We start from the raw sequence: 21,162 nt of genomic DNA, 5'->3' as shown, positions 1-21,162 counted from the left end.
CATCTATTTTCGTTGCAGCCGGTGTGCTTTGCATTGTAAATGTACTATGGCAACACACTGCCCAGAGCGGCGGCATCGCCTCGCAGCCTACCAGTGCACTGCAGAGTAGACACACCCCTCGTCTCCACACGCCTGACCGAACACACATTCTGAGGATGTCAAACAATGAGGCGAGACGCATTAAACAAAACGAGGTCCATCTAATGGCGCGATTTCGTCATTCGACCAGAGACAAGAACACAATTACGTTTACGTCTTCATGAACTGATCACACGTCGTTTTATAAACAAAGAGATGCAGAGAAACACATGGCCTAAATTTCACAATCTCCGCCAATCGAGAGGGAGCATTGTCGATAATGATGTGGCGGTAATCCCCGCACCGGGGGTCTCTCCACATGCACGCAAAATTCGGAGGCAAAACCATGTTGCTTTAAGCTCACGCGGTCAAAGTTGTTTACCTCTTTGTTACCTCTGACGTCACGACACACCCCTGTTTTAGGGGCTGGATTGTTGCGTTACGGACATCAAGACCGACCAATCGGCTGACTGCAAAGCAGAAGTGTCACCAACCAGATCAGGGCCGATCCGCTGAGCTCACACGTGATTGGCTACAAGCATTATGTGGGCGGGGAGGAAATCCCTCTTTCCCGTAGAGGCTCCAAGGAGGAGGCGGTGCATAACAAAAAGTAATGGCCATCTATTTGGTTACAGAAGCGCTAAGGATATATGTCGTCGTACTACAGTAGGTGTGAATTTCTTCTACAAAGGTGAAAGCGTTTGTGCTTTATCGAGCAGCTTTCCCGTTCAGCGTTTGACCCGCTCGGCACCGCTTAAACGATCTGCTCGAAGTTGCTCCGCGTTTGAGGGTTAAAGGCAGCCTGCTAACCACGCTAAACAGCGCTAGCCACTACCAGCGCCGCCGCGTGCGAGTCCGACGTCTGGAAGGGCGGACGACTTTTCCCCACATTCCTAAGATTTGCAAAACACAGTCGTCTCGTCTCGAAAGAAACCACGTCGTCAACATGGGATCGGGCACGCACGAAGACTGCGTGTGAAGAAGATCAAAAGCAACTCGGGGCTTAATGGGGGGGGGAAAGTTGTGTTCAACTGTTAAGGTATGAAAACTCGCATTGCACAAGAGCAACGTGCTAAAGTCCAGACTGTGACTTTTGGAAATGTCTCTTCCTTATGACAGCTTCATTTGAACGCCAGTCCCGTCTCCTAAACTTGTCGATGTCGATCAGTAACGTTGCGCAACTTCGGATGACATGTTATGTTTGGGTTGATGTTTCTGCGTTACATAATTGTTGGTCAGGTCCGAGGGTGAAGGCCCCCTTCCACTGACTTGCCACATGCCTTTTTGCTTTTCTATTGAACAGGATTAACATCTTGGGATAAACGGAGGAAAGCTTTCAAGTCTCAGCCAGTGTTCAAGGGCATGCCAAATCCTCAGGTGAGCCATTTCTATCACACATAAGCCAAAGCTAGCCACGTAATATGCAGCGGTGCTCACTGATTTTTTTTTCTGCTTTGAAAAATGCCCACTCCTGGAAAAAATATCCCTGAAGGCAGAATTACTTCTCTCATGTAATGTCACATACTTATTATATAAATAGGAAATAACCATCCAAGTAAAATGGACATTGGGAAGATATTGTGTGCTTGGATTTGCTATCAAGGCAGTATTGAAATGTGTTTCGCAAATAGCTGTTAAATTCTTCAAAAATGCCCTCGACGGTCAATCATTTCGCTGTCTTTTGCTTCTGATGGATGTCCTGTATAGCGATAAATTAATCATCCCAAGTAGGCATGGGTGGTTGACTGCATTTTATTTATGGACAATGGCAGGGAAAATTAGCAATCAATTATCTGATCAGTCGTTATTGATGTCTCTTTCTGTACGTTTTGGACACTTTCTCTTAATAATTATTTTCTCCAACCTTTTAGGTTAGGTTTATTGAAACAATATAATTTAATGAAATTTAATATACAAATAATAATTGTTTGGTTTGTACATCCCAACATTTCATTTCCATAGTCTGTGAGCACTTTATTATCATGTCAAAATGGTGAAACAACAACAAAAACCTCATCTAAATTTATTACCAAGAGCCTGTCTCCCCCTCTCCATTAAGGCACTAATTGTTCTCATTACTACCCCTTCCATTGATTGTACTTCATTTCTCACAATTTATCTGTTTCTTAGCATTCCACACCTGTTTTATAGCATGCACAATGTTATTTCGATATCCGCTACTTCATTCCTTCAGTGCGAAAATTCCCTTGATACTATTTCCTCGATGTAACCCGTCAAAGTCAACTTAAGAAATAATTGTTTCCTTTATGAAATGTATTTACATCATGTTGTTTATGAAGTTCTGTGTTGGATGTGCGTGCGTGTGGTGGGGAAGGTACAGCCCATTAGATATCATGCAGTGATGCCCCCCCCCCCCCCTTTCGTGGCCGTAGTAATTGCTGGCTTCCTCCTCACGTGTAACATATAAAGGGGTTCGTTGTACCGTTAAGAGCCACTTGTCTCTACGTGCCACATATGTTCAGTTGCCTTTGTAACTAATGAAGTCGTAAGTTCACCCTGATGTCTGCGGGTTCGTGGTTAACTCCTGTGGCTGATGGTTTGTAGGCCAAACACATATATATGTTGGTGATGGACAGCTGTTCAAGCAGAATGAATACTTCTTGGAAAGCAAAAAGGACTCCATATACATTGAATAATTGTCTTGTCATTTTCTTAAAAGAGGAAGTCAAGTAAAAAAAAAAAGTTAAAACTCTATTCTATAGGGGGCGGACATTTTATCAATTGCTATTGATGGAAAATGACATCATGGTGCTTCAGCGCATGTCACATGACCAAACCCAGAAAACAGGTCAGATGTGAGAGTTGTCACATGAGCCCTGAGGGACTTGTGATGTCATTTTCAGTTGCTAGCAATTGGCAGAATGGCCGCCACCTGAGATAAATCGGAAACGGGTGGAAGTCGTATTCCACAAAAGTGTTTAGACTAATGTGGGTGTTTAGAATATGAATGATTTTTCATACTTGACTGTCCCTTTAACTTGCTAAAAATGACCATTTTTATTGTTTTCCCCCGAAGCATTCACATATGACATCTGCAAACGAATTTTTCTTGTGATCTTCCCCATAATCGTTTGGCTCAGGTATTCAATTTATGTTCAACCCACTTGGTCATCATTCGTAATCATTGACAATTTTCAGGAGCGTTTTTGACACTTATATAAGATTGGTTTCAGCGCATTTATGAGCTGAGCAGTTATCTCCTTGCATGACCCGTGTGCTTGAGAATACGCATTCCCTGTCAAATTCAGCAAAGACATAAACAGGACTCTCGACGTGTGTTTGAGTGGGCTTCTCTCTGCCTTTCCCCCTCTCTAGAGTCCAGCAAGGGGCCCAGCATAAGGGGCAGGTTGCCGTCACTACCTCTCTCTCTCCCTCCCTTTGCTGGCCAGCAATAGGGGCCTGAGTAGGGGAGCAATATACCATAGATGTTGGACACGGCACCCCCGCCCCTTCCAACCCAGTTTAGCCCATTCCTGTGTGGGGCACAGGTCACCTTGTCATGTGCTGTTACTGCTGTTGTAACATAGTCCCAGAGATCGTAGGAAGAAGAAAGAAAAAAAAGCATGATAGACCAAGGGCGCGCATGAGAGAAGGAAGAAAAGGGACAGGACTGGACTAGTCGACTCCGCCAGTTGTTTTGCCGCATTGCAAACCTCTTTATTGACGGTGTTGTTGTGGTTTGCTCCGATTGTTCTCCTTCATTCATGTGCTCTCCGGAGACCTAAGCATTAACTTCCATTATTGTAAATATCCGTTTTTGTTGCGCACGTCATCCCGCCTGCTCCTTGTTTTTTTTTTGTGGTGGCTGTGCTGTAACATAAAAGTCCATACGTTTCCATTGTGGTGTACTTCTGAGTAACCCGGGTCATTCCAGATCTGATTTGTTTTATGTATCTTCTGTACTCGCGGTGACCCGCCCGAGGTATGCGCTAAAACATTTTCACCTACGTTTTGCTCCCTTCTCTCGCGCCACAACTTTTTTCCTTTATATTTTATTGCAATCCGTCCCCTTCCACAGTACTTTTCGAGGACACCTTCAGGCCCATTTGTTGGCTGAATGGTGGATGCTGATTAGACTGTCGGAGATGCTTCATGTCTGTTTTAGGTGACATTCTGGCTTCGATGTGGTGGGATGTGGTATCAAAGTTCATTGCTGGCATTCTTGGGCTGTGATGCCAAATTTTTTTTATTCTTGAATTTACCACTTGACAATCCCTCTTCTGCATGTTTTAGTGCTCTGGGTGTACTGCCTTAAATATTTTGAATTTGATGGAAGTTAGTGTTAACATCTGGGTGGTTCTTATTTGGTCTTGTGTTTGTGTGTGTGTGTGTGCTTGTAACGAGATAACATCAGGTGACATCAGTGCAAACCTTGTGCATCGTACATTGCATGCACATTTTTGCTTTTGTGCGGCAGTGACGGTGAGCATACTGCATAAAAGCAGCAGTTTGCCTGCCGGTGGGAAGTCGCTGTTAAGCGGTCGTTAACCGGAATGGTGATCATTGCCGAGCACAAACCTGTAAGAAAAATCAAAGGTGCATTCCTCAGTCGGGAGTGCAAGTAGCTGATGTGCAAATCATATGTGTGTGCTCAATATTTTATCCTTTAATAGATTATGATGGACACACTGCCACTCAGACTCAAATGAGTAATTCCGAGATGGGAAAAGCCACAAACAGCTGGTTCATTTGATTAATCTGGCCTGCCAAGCTACATTATCAAAAGTATCAAAAAGTGTGTTTGCATTTGTGAAGAAACAAACCTCAAAACTAACTTTATGAGTCGATCAGTAAAACTCAAATCTGATTGAGGTCCAATCCAGGCTGAGCAAAGAATGCCTTGTGCATCTCAATTATGTAATTTCATTTTAAACTGCTTCCAAATTCTTTTACGCAACGATGGATTGCACCTAAATGAAAATCGAACATTATTTACTGCAGCGCCTTTTCACCTACGATATTTTTTTTAGTCACGACACGCCAGCGCAAACATTTCCATTTTGAAAAGGGGGAAAAGTAACCTGATATGTTTTTCTCTGTTGCCATGGTGTTTTGACATTGAGGCTTCAATAATGAAGTAATTGTCCTGGCTCAGCTCAAGGTGAACGTGCTGCATACTCATTCAGATCAGCTGTCCAGCAACCCAATCCTCTGAATTTTTATATTTCTATGATATTGCACTATTTGTGTAGCCGCTATTACCACGTTTCAAAAGAAAACCTTTTAAGCTTATTGTTAGAGTCTGTTATTGTCTCATGCTATAAAGTTTGGCACTACGCAGTTGATTAGACTTGATGATCTCGATGGCTGAAGTTCTAATATTCTTTTTAAATTTGACAAACCCTTTTCTGGACATTGAGTAAATCGGAGCGAAATTCTTAAGCAGTTATTTAAATTCCAACCATCAATCATTGCACTGCCTCAAGTAGCACCTCTACTGACTCGGCTAATTTGGTTGTTTGCAGGCAAAGGAAATTCCAATAACCCCCCAAAAGTTTAGCGGCTTTTTATTTTCAATCGCTCACATAAACACCCACTAGAAATGAGCGGTTTGTGGTATGGGAAGCATCTATGGTACATATATTTGAGATGTGGCATTCATTTCGTCAAATGGACACACCCAATGAGTAATTGGGGCAAGTTGCCAATTAAGAACGGAACATCAGAAGGACAAATAGAGAAACAGCTCTTGTCTTGTCCTGATAGCTTTCCGTTTTTTTTATGTCTTTCATCAATAGGTTCAGCCCACTTCCCAAAATAAACACATCAATTTACACATGGAGAATCTTTGTCAGGTTTGCTCTGTAACAGTACTAACGTACTAAAATGTGACTCCACCAAGCAAAGTAAATCACTTTTTCCCCTTGATGCTTCCCAAGATGAGCAGCCAACAGGGATGAGACACTTTTATATTTAGCCTGTAATTCAAGTGTCCCACGAATGTGTATATTTAGCCGGCTTTTGAGATTTCTAAAACAGACATTTTTGTGTTGATGTCTTGTCTGGCACGTGTCTCTCCGTGCCAAGGCTTAAGACGAGTCCTCCCTTTCTCGCTGCAGAAGGGCACACTTGGGCTTGGTGACCCCGAAAGTCACATGGAGGTCACTCCCTTTTTCATTGGCCGGATCTATGTATACTTTCACAGCTCCCATCCCTCCCTCCCGCGCTCCCTCCGCTTCCTTCTTCTCTGGCCCGCTTCCCTCATAAATCGCTCCCCTTCTGCACCGCACCTACGATGCTTTCCTGTGGGTTGATGCCGTGCCCGCCTGACTGCAGCAAACGGCCATTCAGAAGGAAAGGAGATGAGAAACGTCTGCGTGGCGAGGCGAGATTGTCACCAATTGTAACATAGGCAGTGTTAGAAGTATTGTGAGGTTGTCAATGGCGACACCGTGCGAGGATTGCTCAAGGCAAGCGCGCTTAAATAAACCTCTGCTTTGAATATGACCATAAATATTTGTCATTTCTCTTCAGCATACTGGATATGTTTGCGCTTACGTGATATAATGGGTCACTCGGGGGGTAGCGCAACGAAATCAATCTTGTACTCTGACCAGTGTTTGGAAAACGAGAGCACATGAAGTAAACCGCAACTTTGAGGATCGGACTATTTGACAAACTCTGTACCGTGTAGCAGTCATAAATGTTCTGCTGGTGCAAGATTATACTCACTTGGACTTGTCATGTGGCTCTCCACTTCACGTGATGTATAATTCTGTCTGTTTTATTGCCGCACTGCATGTGGTCTGTTCAACTCCGTACTGGAGGAAGCTCCTTTATCGTTATGACTCCAGAGAAGAAATATTCGAATTTACCTGCTATTGGGAGCGGCGATGCAGCATGGATTGGTGCCAGTCGATTACAAGGGCGTTTCCCCAAACTGATCATTTTGCTTCAGGGCACGAGGTGACTTCTGGTGCCAGGATCCATTTTTGCTGCACTGCACCAGTAAAACCACTTGACAATCGATTGAGGTTTTTGCTAAAATAACCTTTATATAAGTGACAAAGAAATGCACACTAAGACAGTACAGTCTGCAAATGTTTCATTCAGTGACACAGCAGCTCGGACAAGCCGACCAGGAGGTGTAAAGAAAAAAAACATACCTGTCAGAACACAAACAAATCGGCCCGTGAGCAGCGTCGTCCTTATTGCGACACAAGTGTGATTGATGCCGCCGATAGTGGAAAACACAGTGCGTATTATTCAAGTGAGGTAAGTCAGCGGAAAGCCGTCGCTCCGAGCTGTTTGTCGTACTGCGTGTCTGAAACTGGAATGAGTACAGATCTGGTCTAATAACCTGATGAATTATTTAGAGCCCCCTCTCAATACAAAGCGTGTGTTGAGTGTAATGGCCTGTCAAGGCTCAATGGAACCGCAGAGGGCGGATTTCACTCATTAGTCAGTGATATCGGAAGGTGAATGAGTGTGCCTGCTGGGAGTTGCTGACTTGCACATGATTTTTCATTTTATTTATTATGTAGCGCGCCATGAACTACTTCAGTGGAGCATGAGTGTACGTATAAAATAAAATGCAAATATATCGTTTGAAGCATCGTACCTCGATGGTGTTGTAAAGCAAACCATTTGGTGAGAATATTTTGGGTCAATCAAAATGGAGGGCACGATTTGATAGAGAGGCTGTTTTTTGAATCGTGAATAATTTGCCGTTGTATTTTGTCAGTTATGGTGAGTCAGTCCAGAAAATCCATATTCAAATATTTTTTAAATACTAATTAGTGTCGGAGTCAGATTTTTATTTACCACTATTATGAGCATATTATTTTTGCGTTGCCAGTGTTTTTTGTTGAAGTAGTGGCGCAACTGCCAATCATGACGCGGCCTTTATTAGAATGCTAGCTGCGGCGTTTGTTGATCAAGTCTTGTGTGACATGTACCCCACTGCGAAAAGATGACCTTAAAATCTCTGCAACGTGGCCGATAGGATGACTGCTTCTGTTGACCTTTGTTCTTAAAAGTGGTGAGTGAAGGGGTTGGCTGGGAGAAAAACAACACGGTAAGAGAAGCAGCAGTAAAAAAAAGCGCCACCTTGCCAGTGTGAAATAACATTGAATTTGTTTCAACATATTAAGCCGTCATGTCCGCGTGTCTCTTTCCTGTATAATTAGAAAGTCCGATTTGTGTTTCCATTAACAGGCCTGAGCTCATGTTTTGCAGGAGGTCCAACAGCCTTTTTCTGTCAACAGCCTGTCAGTCGTCTATTGTCATTCTGTTGCGTGTTTTTGCTCCCCCCCCCCCGACAAATATTTGTAGCTGAGGCAATGTGAAGGTGTGCCTTTTCCACTCTTTCCACACACTTCCATTATTGTTGATATCTTGTGATGCTGCAAGGCACCGATGGCCGCGTGAGGCCCGGAGCAGTAAGAATTTTATGTATCCAACTTTTGTAGTATTCTTTATATGCTTTAGTCAACATGTCTGCATATGGGTGTGGCACAAGAAGAAACGGTCTGGTGATATTCACAAGTTGAAAATAACATGACTCGATAATGGAGCGATGGGTCCAAACATTTTCATGCTGGCCCCCGCCCAGCCGCGGTTCATTCGTGACTTTGTTGAGGTTTGCATCCTACTTTCCCTTGACTCGCCATTTCCTCCCGCCATCTGTCCCGCTTTGACTCTGCAGTAGAAGCGAAGAAAATAGTAAGAAAGGCGCTTTGTGGCAAGGACAGTGCGTGTTTGTTTTTGAGGATGCTGGCCTCTTGGTGACATGGTTTTTTTTGTCCCCTTCGCGAGGCCATTTATTGAAATAGATGCCCAAGCGCTAAGGGCAAACAAATATAGCGCACATTTTTTGGAGTTGAACAGGAATTTTTCCACTTGTTGCGTATTGCGGTAAATCCTTTTCCAGACGAGATCAACTCTCAGTTTGCCTTACAAAATCCTTAGTCCACCCTACAAAGGACAAACTGGAAAGTTAAGGTCCCTGCTTCTGGAAGGGACATTATCTGGCTTGCAGGGAGAAGAAACGTGACAGGAATTGGTGAATTGATATTATGAAAATAGGCAGCAGATACTGTCGTGTGTGTGTCTTGAAGATACACTTTAGTTTCACAAACATAAGGAATTGAATAAAGTGAATATTCTGGCACCAAAATGAACAACTTTCTGTTTAGTGAACAAATATTGGCTTCTGAGAGGAAAACCATTTCATCATGAACCGCCAATGTTATTGAACAAATATTTAATGGAGCTGTTTGGCAGGTATCGAGAGATAGTGTTTTCAAGACTTGAAAATTGGACTCTCACAAAGTTACACTTTTCTTCTCCTTTGTGGCAAAAATAGAATTATTCAGGTTTCCTAATTTGTTGGGACTTCTCACATTTTCCATCTAACCTCTCCCGTCTGTTTTCAGTAATGGAGCCCACTGTTGTGAGTACATCCACCCTGGCCCCTGATGAGTTCGACAGAAATGTGCCTCGAATCTGCGGCGTGTGTGGCGACAAAGCCACCGGCTTTCACTTCAACGCCATGACCTGCGAGGGCTGCAAGGGCTTTTTCAGGTAGACAAACGGCACACACTAATTGCCGGTGATGTCACAAGCATGCCGATGGGTTGATGTAAACGGAAGCACATGCTCCAAACCGTGTTCACATTGTACATGCGCTTAGTGTGTGCTTTGTGCAACCGCTTTTACTATCCTGCTGAAAAGCACAAATTGCTTCACATACGCATTAGTATGCATGCACAGATCCTGCCTATGTTGCGCGACCTCCCACTCACATGCACACACACACACACACACACACACACACACACACACACACACACACACATATGGCTCAGTTACATAAGAACACATTGAAAACAGCATCCGTGTGCACACTAATACCAAGCAACCGGTTGAGCTTATTAATGCTATGAATATTCCTGGGCTGATAAGTACAGTAAATAAAAAAGAAAATCTCTATTTTTTTATTAGAGTGTTTTTGTGTGCTTCGATGAATGTGTTAAACTGTCTCTGTCCTTTTCGCTCATCTGGCCTCTGCCTGAACTTAATTGAGCCGAGTCTGTTTCTGGACAGGCTGAACAATGATTAATCAAACTCAAGATGTCATTGTGAGGTAGTGAAATGCAAAAATGGTGCAAACAAAAAAATGATACTCCAGAAATTTTAAATTCATTTTTATCTCCATTTAAACGTTTGTGGATTGGCCTTAACTGATTCTGTTTGCCACCATAGTAAAGTAAGCAAGCTCTTAAGTAAGTACTAGCTCTTCTGTGAATTCAACATATTTATGTCATCTGACAGTAGGTTGTTGCATAACCGACTGAAATGTTTTCCGCTCGATTTAGGCGCAGTATGAAGCGCAAGGCTTCCTTCACGTGTCCCTTTAACGGCAGTTGCACCATCACCAAGGACAACAGACGCCACTGCCAGGCATGCCGGCTCAAACGCTGTGTGGACATTGGCATGATGAAAGAGTGTAAGTATGACTGCTGACCCAGATACTTGCAAGGTATTTAATTGTGTTCAATTTTGCACCATACTACTGTAAATGTTTACACTGGTTATTGTGTTTTGGAGCTTTGCAGCATGGACCCCAGTTGAAGGAGAACCAAAAGGTTGTGTCATCTAATACTGTTAGACCAACATTGAATTTTATGGATCGCCTCAATAAAACTTAGACAAAAGATACTTAGAGGGTAGAAGTTCTCAACAGGTCGGCCTTTCCCAGACCTATTATTAGATTTTTTTTTATGAAATCTATGCTTTTATAACAAGAAAAGCTGGATGAATAAGATAATGTTACAGCGTTAACAAATATTATTTTCCATCTCAGTTATTTTTGTTGTTCCAATTTTTAGAAGAAATAACCCGGTGACTACAAAATATTGTTTACTATCCTACTACTCTCCTCAGAATCAAAGTGAACTATAAGGTGTTTGGGGGGTCATGAGGTGGCTTTTTCAAATATTACCTAATATTTGAACTGGGGTCAAGTATCGCCGAGTTGTTGGCCCCATTAGAGTGTTGACATGTTTGAACTAGTGGAGTCAGCCGGCATAGGAAAGACTAATTATTCTCCAGCTCAAGTTCAAACACCTGCTGCTCCGTAGACCTTTTCCCCCCTTTGTTTTCATGTAGTGCGTGCAAATTGAAATAAATGCAACACATAGTACCTTCATCCAAAACCCTCCCAGTTGCAGCTAAGTTCATTAGCGTCAAACAGGAACCTTAGGCCTGTCACTCTGTTACACTATGTAAAAAAACAAAAAAAGACAGCAGCATGTTATTGTCAGCCGGCTCGCGGACTCTCGCTCTCTCTGGTTCTCTGTGAGCTAATTCAGTGGCTGGAACAACAAGGAGCCCACAGAACAAAGACAATGTTCTCAGTTGTTCAGTACAGCGGGGGTCTCCATGTGGACTGGTCCCCTCCCATTCTCTTCCTCCAGAGAACAACAACACCCCCGCCCAATGCTATATTGACATAGCTGTCATCACAATGCAAAATATATTAAGTAAAGAGGCGATGGCCTTCTTCCTATAGATTAGTTAACTGTCTGGAAAAATACGTACATATATAAATAAATGATGGACTTTGTTTCTTTGCCCCCCTCCCGCCCTTTCCACGCCGCAGTCATCCTGACAGACGAGGAAGTGCAGAGGAAGAAGGACCTCATTCAACGGCGAAAGGATGAGGAGGCCCAACGCGAAGCGGAGAAGGAAGCGCGGCGACCTCGGCTGACCGACGAACAGAGTCAAGTCATTGCCACGCTGGTGGAGGCGCACCACAAAACATTCGACGACTCCTACTCTGACTTCTGCCGCTTTCGGGTTTGTGTCGCATTCCGCAATCCATCGACAAACGGAGGAACATTCTGTTCACGACTGGGTTGCGTTGCCAAAATTGTTCACCAGCTGCTAAACAGCTGGTTGTTGTGAATCTCGCTGCTGACATCTAGTGCTGATAAGTAGCATTTCTTGCCCAACTAAAGACAACGTTTTGTAGCGTGAACCAAACTTGTAATTATCACATTAAGGGCTTACAGTGTCAACAACATAAACGCCACTTTAGTGTCATCTCTGGTCCCGTGTTAAAACTCCATATGGGTTGCTCATGTTTCAGTTCAGACAAGCATCAATGATATTTTCCATCAGATGTTTCCACTGTAGTAATCATTTGTTCAGTAAATAAATAATATTCCACTGTGCTCTTCGTCTCCATTTGTAGCCTCCTGTGCGAGAGGGGCCAGTGACACGCAGCGCCAGCAGAGCCGCTTCCCTCCACTCTCTGTCGGACGCCTCCTCCGATTCCTTCAGTCACTCTCCTGGTGAGAAGCTCTCGCTCTATGAAAACGTCTCTCAAAATCAACATTGGCTGCTGGGTGAAATAATTCACATAGACCTTCCAGCACAGTTGCCTTTAAAAGTAAATGTTATGTTCAAGAGGAGCATAAATCCCCCTCGCAAGAGCCATCGAGAACACGTCAACCTCCGTTTATAATCACTGAATCTATTTAGGAAAGCGTAATATTTATAATTGTTTCAAGCCAGCTACTTTCCTCTTATTTTATCGGCTTGTATAATTTGTTTGTAGTGGTTTACTGAGAATGCGGTGGGAATCCTTTGAAGGCCTCGTACCCTGCAGACATCTGACGTACGCTGGTAAACATGAGTCCATTAATGGATCTGTCACTAATGCAGTGCACACAGCGAGAGGCACGGTCACATAGCCTACACGCAGCGCCAACAAATGACTGAAAATAACCCCATTGATGTTCAAGTACTTCACGTGTTTTCAAGGCCGTCGTCCGTTTTCCCCTGCCGCTTACTCATGTTCTGCTGGACATTCACTTAGTTTGTATTTATGGATTTTTTTTTTTTTATCCCCTTAGTCTAATTTTCCTCTCCCCCCTTTTGCTGCAGAATCGGTGGACACCAAAATGAATTTGAACAACTTGATGATGATGTATCAGGAGCAAGGAAGCAGCCCCGATTCCAGTGAAGAGGAAGCCTCCAGCTTCTCCATGCTGCCCCACCTGGCCGATTTGGTGTCCTACAGCATTCAGAAGGTCATCGGCTTTGCCAAGATGATCCCGGGCTTCAGGTATAGATAGGTTCATGTCATGTCTTATTTGCTGCCCGCTAAACTAGAGCACAATATCAAAATCAAAATGATAAACTTGGAAGAGATCTTGATCATCATAAAACCAGAGATTGACATGAGAACTTCTCTGGCCAAATGAACGCTGCATTAAATGAATTAAAATATTTTTGCATATTTTTGTATTCAATAAAAGTCAATGTATTTTTATGTTGAACGTAAAAGTCCTTAAACCACACTTACTGACGAAATAACAGTCTGGTTTTATCGCCCGCAATAAAAATGATTTTACTTTTCTAATCCAGCTGACTCACAAATAGGGAAAACTTGAAGCAGCTAATTTGAGGGAATGGAAAATAATGTTCACATCCGAATTGTGGGAAATGTGTTATAAAATGAAAATCGGATGACTGGTGTCTGCGTCACAATGGCACCACTTTCTATTTTGAGTTGTTTTTGTTCCTTATTAACATCTTGACGACCTCCACTTTATGAAAAGTCGTCCCCCCCGCTCGTTGGTAGGATAAAATGTGTCTCATCTAGGGGTCGCCTCAAAGTTGCGGCTAAAGTGAGCCGGGTCCCGTATTTCCCGCTAGTTGTTGTTGACATCGACTGCGTTTGATGGATGTGCTCGGATTACCCACGGAATGTTCGCCTTCATTCGCTTTAGCTCGGGCCGTCGCTCAGGAGTCAAAGGATCTTCCTAGATCCATATTCTATTTCCATCCCTTTACACATTCAGCGACCTTGCTCGAGGCGGTTTTGTTGACGATGCTTGATCTCAACATGTTTGTCGGTATGAAACACTGCATATGCATCCATCATCTCAAGTGTGACATCATTTGATTGATTATTTGTTAATTTACTGTAACAGCAAGCCCTTGGCGTACGCTAACACATTAGCATCTTCCCTCGCAGAGAGCTGACAGCAGAAGATCAGATCGCCTTGCTGAAGTCGAGTGCCATTGAGGTGATCATGCTTCGCTCAAATCAGAGCTTCAACCTGGAAGACATGTCCTGGAGCTGCGGTGGTCCCGACTTTAAATACCAGATCAGTGATGTCACCAAAGGTCAGTCTAAAAGTTACCACATGTACACTCGGATGTTTTTTTTTTTTTTTGCCTTTGTATGGTGCCTCATTTTAGCATTTGTGGGACTTGTCTTGAGAGCTTCAAAGAACCGCTGGCATACACGTGTCGCTTGGAATCTCATTAGACTGTGCAGGTGAACATAATCATGCCAAGTTGTTGTTTGGTGCTGTAGCGGGCCACACTCTGGAACTACTGGAGCCGCTGGTTAAGTTCCAGGTGGGCCTCAAGAAGCTTTGCCTACATGAGGAGGAACATGTACTGCTGATGGCCATCTGCTTGCTTTCTCCAGGTACGCTCATTGTTACGCAAATGAAGACATCTTAGTGACTCACAGATGACTTGGAGAAACCAAAGTTGAACTGTTTGACTTCCGTCCATTTGGAATCATTTTAGGGCTTCGCGCAACAACAACAACAACAAAAAATGGAAGGATTTCGAGTGAGCAAATTCAGCAGAGCTATCAAATATTTATCCCCACTGTATGCGATTCTTCAGAACTTCACCCAGAAGGGTTTCATGTCTTGTCACGGCGTTCCAATCAGAAAACACAAGACATACATTATATATGTCTAGTTATGCAAGCAAGGAGATAGAGTATAACTAACTGGAAGATCCTCATTAAAATTGCAGCCCATTGCTCCCGCTGATCTAAAATGAGTGGATCAACATGCATTCAACATGCAACCTGATGCCAATGACACTTGTTTCCGTATAAAACCAAACTCTGGGGAAAACCTCATTTGTCAACAGCACCCATGATAATTTCTAAGCACCAACCCCTCCCTCCGCCCCTGCCCACAGACCGCCCAGGTGTGCAGGACCACGCGCGCATCGAAACCCTCCAAGACCGCCTGTCCGAGACTCTGCAGGCCTTCATCCAGCTCAACCACCCCGGCGGGAGCCTGCTCTACGCCAAGATGATTCAAAAGCTGGCCGACCTGCGCAGCCTCAACGAGGAGCACTCCAAACAGTACCGCTCGCTCTCTTTCCAACCCGAGCACAGCATGCAGCTCACCCCACTGGTGCTGGAGGTGTTTGGCAGCGAGGTGTCCTAAGGGGCGACCGCACCCGTGCGGGTACAAAATGGAGGGTGGGAGCCGATGATGATCTGGATGCGTGTCTCTTTCAAGAGTCCGTAAGGCGAGCAAGCAGATGTTTAAGCGACAGTAAACAAGGGAACTACATTCAGTACAACTTAAGCTAAGCATACTTCTGCCTCTTTACAGTGTTTATTTTTTTTGTCTATTTAAAAATCAACGCTGCTTCAAATGTCAGGACATTTTGTGTACACACACAGTGCACAACAACAAACACACTCAGTTATTCATTTAGCCATTCCGTTGAGCTACCTCTTTATTTTCTTTTTTTTTTACCGGGGCTGTTTTATATTACTATCACCTCCTATGGATGCTTTAGATACAGTACGGACGACGTTTTACCGGATGAAATCAGTGCCTCTGCATTACTTTACAAGTTGTCATTTTTTATGGTCATCTGCTTGTCTCCAAGGCAGTGTGTATTTATGTATACCAACCTTTCATCTCTTGCCAAAGGTATGGTCCTCTACCATCTCGGAAAACCATCTTGCAGCTCACGTGCGTGCGGCCGCGTGACACGCTCACAATCTTTTTTTTTTTTTTTCTGACTAACCTCACAGCCCATGAAGGAAAACGGTCAGTATTTCACTTTAGATTGCAGAGTATAGTCTGTCATTTAGTGGATTGAATTTTGGTTTGCCTGGTTTTTGGAGGTGAGAATCAGCCACTAAATGTGTTAGCTACTATTTTTTTTTTTCTTTTTCTAACTGCAAACGGTCAATCAAACCGAGCCAACATTATGGCTTGTCGCTCTTTATTTTCCTAAACCTTCTAATGATATAGTTAATTCCTTGTAAATAGCTAATTGCTACCATGTGTATCCTAAGCACTGTTGTATCACCATTTATTCAAGATTGTATACTCTATATATCACAGATTTTAAAGGGCTAAATGCCAAATTTAACTGGATTAGTGAATTAAGGCTCCGGTAAGAGACCTGACTTGTTAATGGATGGCTGCAAACCATACTTGGAGTTGGCTTAGAAATGGATATAATTGCTTCAGAATTGTTTATTTTATTTTGTATGTCCCTGTATCTTCCCCAAGACAATTTCAAGAATTGTTCTTCTGTGGAATATCATGAGCTCGGTGGGCGTGAAACTTTGCAAGTTGCTTCACACCTTGGCACTTATAATACCCTGAATTTTCTAGAACGTCTGAGAACTAGGCTGAGGGGGAGACTGGTTGTGGTTGGTGTGCAACTCCTCCCAAAGGCCCTCCAGATGGCTCATGTGTGCAGTTTGCCCCCCCTAGTGGCTGTTTTGTCTAAAGACCAGATATGCAGTACATAAAAGTCATCGTGTTAGGGTGACCAGAGATGCAATTTCAGCCTTGTATTACTCAATATAACTCCGAGTACAGTTTCTGCTCTAGATAATTCATATCGGAATTTTGAGAAAAGTTGTGTATTTGGTTCTACTAAAAAAACAAACATTTTAACTGTAATAACATAAAATAAGCCGGTTAAAAACAGAAAAACATTTGAATTGTAATAACGTAAAATAAGACAGTATCACGAGAACAAAAAACATTTTATGGTTTGAAAGAAATATACTTGTAGTATTAAGACTAAAATGGGAATGGAGTTTTAATGTTGAGAAACTGAAAAAATGTGTGAGAATTTCTTATTATGCGAGTGATTAAAAAAAAATATTCCATTGTAATATAAGTGACGTTGGACATTTGAGAGTAAAAGGTGAAATAGTACAGGATCGAAGCCCTTATGTTAATACATGATTAAAGAAATAGAATATTCGTATCCCCCAACATCCAGATTAAGGTTGTAATTTTACAAGAAAACATCGATCTATTTATTTAATTTTTTTGTCCCATTGAGGACACTCACTGCAAAAAAAAAGACTTTCTATCAGGGTAAAGCAAATGTCGTGAAGATGACAGATTTAAATGTAAATGCAAGAGAATTCTAAATAGTATTTAAATTGATATACAAAACAAATATGCAATACATAATATTGCCATTTTCCACTTTGTTGTGATCAACTGATGAACCCTCACTAGTTTTGGAATGACCCAGTTTGATTATTAAGTCATTAGTCACATTTGGTACTTAAGAGGCCGCAGTATTATTTGGTGCCACGATGAAATTGCCCGAAGAAAACTGATCTGTAGATTGCTTGATAGATAGTATGCCGCATGCACATCACAAATCCTCCCTTTCCTGTCACGCGTGGACTATTTTCACGGGGTTCCGTTGCGTTCAAGCTATTTTCCCGGTAGCGATGTGATGTCAAATAGTTTCTGACATGGGCGAAAGTAGTTCCTGTGATTGGCTATGCAGGCTTCCTGTGCCAGACCTTTTATGACGCTTCCACTGACATCATCTCAGGGCTACTCTTGCATCCGTCGCGCTGCTCCTCGTTTGTCATCGGGAGAGCATTGTCGCTTTAAACTGTGCAGCCCAAACCGACTCACCAGCAGGACCGTTCTCTTTCACTGTGGCATAAGTCCAACTCTTCTACTATTGATGACTTGTGCCAATCCAAATGCACGGGAAATATATTGCAAAATGTTTCCCTGTTAATGTAACGACAGTTTTGGTTTTCTCCGATACAGTATACGGACTAAGTTCATGTCCTCAAAAGTGACGATTGAGTGTCTTGGAGGCAGTAGGCCACCACGCGTACTTATTTTTTTTGGAAAGTTTTTTCTACTGCTGTATGTAGGTTAAAGATAGTAATGCAGTGTTGACTTGTACAGAGGAGTAGTAAGGCGACACTGAAAAGAAAAAAACAACCATCTCTCAAAACAAATTTTGTTTTTTTCATGTAATATTCCATTCTTCATTCAGGTAACTTTAGGGCTTTCTTGTGCTGGTCTTTTCTTTTCAGTGCAGTCGTAATATTTCTTTGTAGATATGCGCGTGTTTTATCCAAGTAGGGAACTTTGGGGAATGCGAAAGTGCCATAGGAAGGCTTTCCTCCAAACGAGAACAGGGTCAGTGAGTTCTTCGGTGAGGATTTCTGAGCCGAGCAGGAAAATTGTAGAGGACAAAAGTAACGTCGACGTTGGCGCTCATGACTCTGAGTCATTGTACATATCATGGATCTGCTCATATTGACACGAGGTTTTCTTGTTTATATTCACCATACAAAGCTGCTTCAAACCATTGTAACAATGTGGTTGGTGCTTGTTGGATTACTGGACCTTGTAAATTCTACTGCAACGGAGATCCACCACGCATGACATGCGACCGTCTTTGTTGCGATAGTAGCGTTCTAGTCAACAAGAATGACATCACATACCGTAATACCTGTAATATACACATCATGGTACACTATCACCAGCAAGCTTTACAGATATACTATTTTGTTTCTCTTTTTGAAAGTTTGTCCGTATGACTGTTGCCATTACAAATCCTGTCCATAAAGCAGGTATGATAGCCGTCTCGCCGCCCGCCCACACGTTCTATTTGGAGTTTTCGTTCCCGCCTTTACGACAGGGATTGTAATGGAATCAACTTAAATGTAGTTCTTAAGACGAAGATTTTCCACAATGGATGTACGCCGTCGTCAACCTAATAAGAAACAACCTACCTCTTTTAGCGCTTTTGTTTTTTTTTTTGTTTTTTTGGCTTTAGCATTTGCTTCAGTTTTTACTTTTGTAATGTTTGTATTCATATTGGTATTTATTGCTGTCTAATGAGTCATACTTCAATGATTACCTCAGAGATATCTCACAGATTTTGGGGAGAGTCCAGCTAATGAAGTCGTTGATAGTTTGTTTGTTGTCGTTGTACAGTTGTCTTCTCATACTAAGCATTGCCCCCTCCGTTCCCACCAACACACAAAATACCAGTGGTGTTTTTATGAAATCTTGTGACTACACCCACGGGGCTCTCACTGGCTAGAAAGCGCTTTGCAGCATTGTCCTTGACATGTATACTTAGAGAGTGGAATGAAAACGAAATGTCTACACATCTCATTTATGAGACCAGATTTTTGTGAAATGTAGAAAAAATATAATGGCTGGATAATCTTTTTTGTATGTGTGTGTGTGTGTGAAAGAAAACAAGTCAATTATTGTCATATTTAGGCCATGACTTGCCAGAAATTCCTTCAGTGTTTTCCTTCTCTCTCTGGTCTTTACATTCGTTTAACAGAGATGTCCAGTTCTCCTGTTCCAGTTCTCACAATGGTGCCATATTTTATGTACTTGTATAATGACTGACTTCACTTTGTTCCAAGGTCCAGCTAAAGCCTTGGAAATACCTGTCGGAGAAATCTCAGTGTTGGAAATGCTCAGAGGCATGTGTAGATTAGTTTGAATGTGATCAGTCAGATACGTTCACACATGAGATGAAGGAGCTGCAGGAATTTCTGGCAAGTAATAGCTGCGTTCCCCTACAGGCTATCATTCATGTTGAAAGTTTTTCGAGAGGATGTGTAGACTTTTTAAAGCCACTGTGGTTTGTAAAGGCAAACCTTGGAGAGCATGTAATTCGTTAGGGAAGTGTCCAGAGGAACTCCAGTGGCTGATGGAGCAATGAGAGGTGTGTTAGCCCCACTTGGTTCTACTATATGTGTGGTTGAAGTTCTACAGTGCCCCGCCCCCACGGTCTTTCTCCTCATATCTTCTGTCTGAAGTCTACTCCCTCACCTGTGTCAATCCCGACCCGTTTTTGGTCCGACGAAGGGAATTAGGAGAGGCGACATCTTCAGTACACACTACATGCAATGCTGCTTCTACCCCCTTTTGTTCTATTTATATATAATTTTTTTTAATTGTCAAGCATCACCAAGTTAGAGACACTACATAATGCGGGCATGGTCCAAAGTGTCCCCCCCCCCAATAGGAATATAGTGGTACTCATTGGAGAGAGATCACTTTTTGTACTCATGTCAAACTGCTTCAGGTAAACACTGAATGGAATGATTAGAGTTGTTGTTTTTTGGTTAATATAAAGAGGAACATTATTGCCATGACGACTTACCCTGAGCTGTGTGCTACATGGCCTTTTTACTGCAGGGACACCACGTTCCCCAGCTTTGTGACTGGGAGAGAATCTGACTTATGATGTAGTACTTCTGAATTTGGCATTGAATTCTAGTCCTTCATGAAGCCTTTATGAAGCCAAATTATGCCACGTTCAATTAAAATGCCTAAACCAACAAAAGCACTTAATGTAATCTTATGTAATGCGCGCATACTGATTGACTCTATTTGCCACAAAAGGCCTAATGTATAGGTCACGCTTGGCTTTAGTTATCAGAAAAATTTAAATCACCTAAATTTTATTGTAATTGCAATTTTATCTTTTGTGTCTTTTTTTCTCTCAAAGATCTCTTTTCTATTATAAATTGATGTCTATGTAATATTATTTTGTCTGATGTTTTGCAAATCAAAAATAAACACTTGTACAGTGCAAAGTTTTTCTGTGGGAAATATTTTGAGGGAACATCCACTGCACACAATTGTTTCCCAGTTATGAACTCAAGCTTCCCGCAACCCGCAATTATGTAATTTCATTATGAACAAACAATTATTTTATTAAATGAAAATGGTCATTGTACGTTTTTAAAACAAGTCAATTTAATTAAAAAAAAAAAACGCAACATTTTGATTAACCAATTTCAGGAAGGAAACGGCAACAAATATTACACAAGTCTTGATAATGTAAATGCTTGGTGGGACAAATTAAAGAACATAGCAGACCATGAGAAACCTTTCCCACCTTTGGAATAATCAGTCGAGAAAATCAGATGGATGTCGTGCGGCTGCCTTTAAATAAATGTAGTTTACCAACTAACCGCTAGAGAGCAGTGTCTCATACCCAATGAGCCAA

General features: G+C 42.4%; 1 protein-coding gene across 2 annotated transcripts; it reads left to right on the top strand.

The window, feature by feature from the left end:
* The first annotated feature begins 654 nt into the window (after positions 1–654).
* Positions 655–20,746, top strand: LOC119122775 (vitamin D3 receptor B). 2 transcript variants are annotated; one of them, XM_037251329.1, is made up of 10 exons: positions 655–744; positions 1,382–1,455; positions 9,477–9,624; positions 10,419–10,549; positions 11,705–11,901; positions 12,299–12,398; positions 12,994–13,174; positions 14,090–14,241; positions 14,435–14,551; positions 15,064–20,746. In XM_037251329.1, exons 3-10 carry the CDS (start codon positions 9,479–9,481, stop codon positions 15,315–15,317), a joined length of 1,278 nt encoding a protein of 425 aa, XP_037107224.1. In that variant the 5' UTR covers positions 655–744; positions 1,382–1,455; positions 9,477–9,478; the 3' UTR covers positions 15,318–20,746. The 2 variants fall into 2 exon arrangements, with proteins under 2 accessions (XP_037107224.1, XP_037107225.1); XM_037251330.1 differs by having other exon boundaries at positions 683–748.
* Positions 20,747–21,162: the final 416 nt, after the last annotated feature.

Source organism: Syngnathus acus, chromosome 5 (genome assembly GCF_901709675.1).
Source record: "Syngnathus acus chromosome 5, fSynAcu1.2, whole genome shotgun sequence".
Lineage (NCBI taxonomy): Eukaryota > Metazoa > Chordata > Actinopteri > Syngnathiformes > Syngnathidae > Syngnathus > Syngnathus acus.
This window is presented reverse-complemented; position numbering and strand designations above follow the sequence as displayed.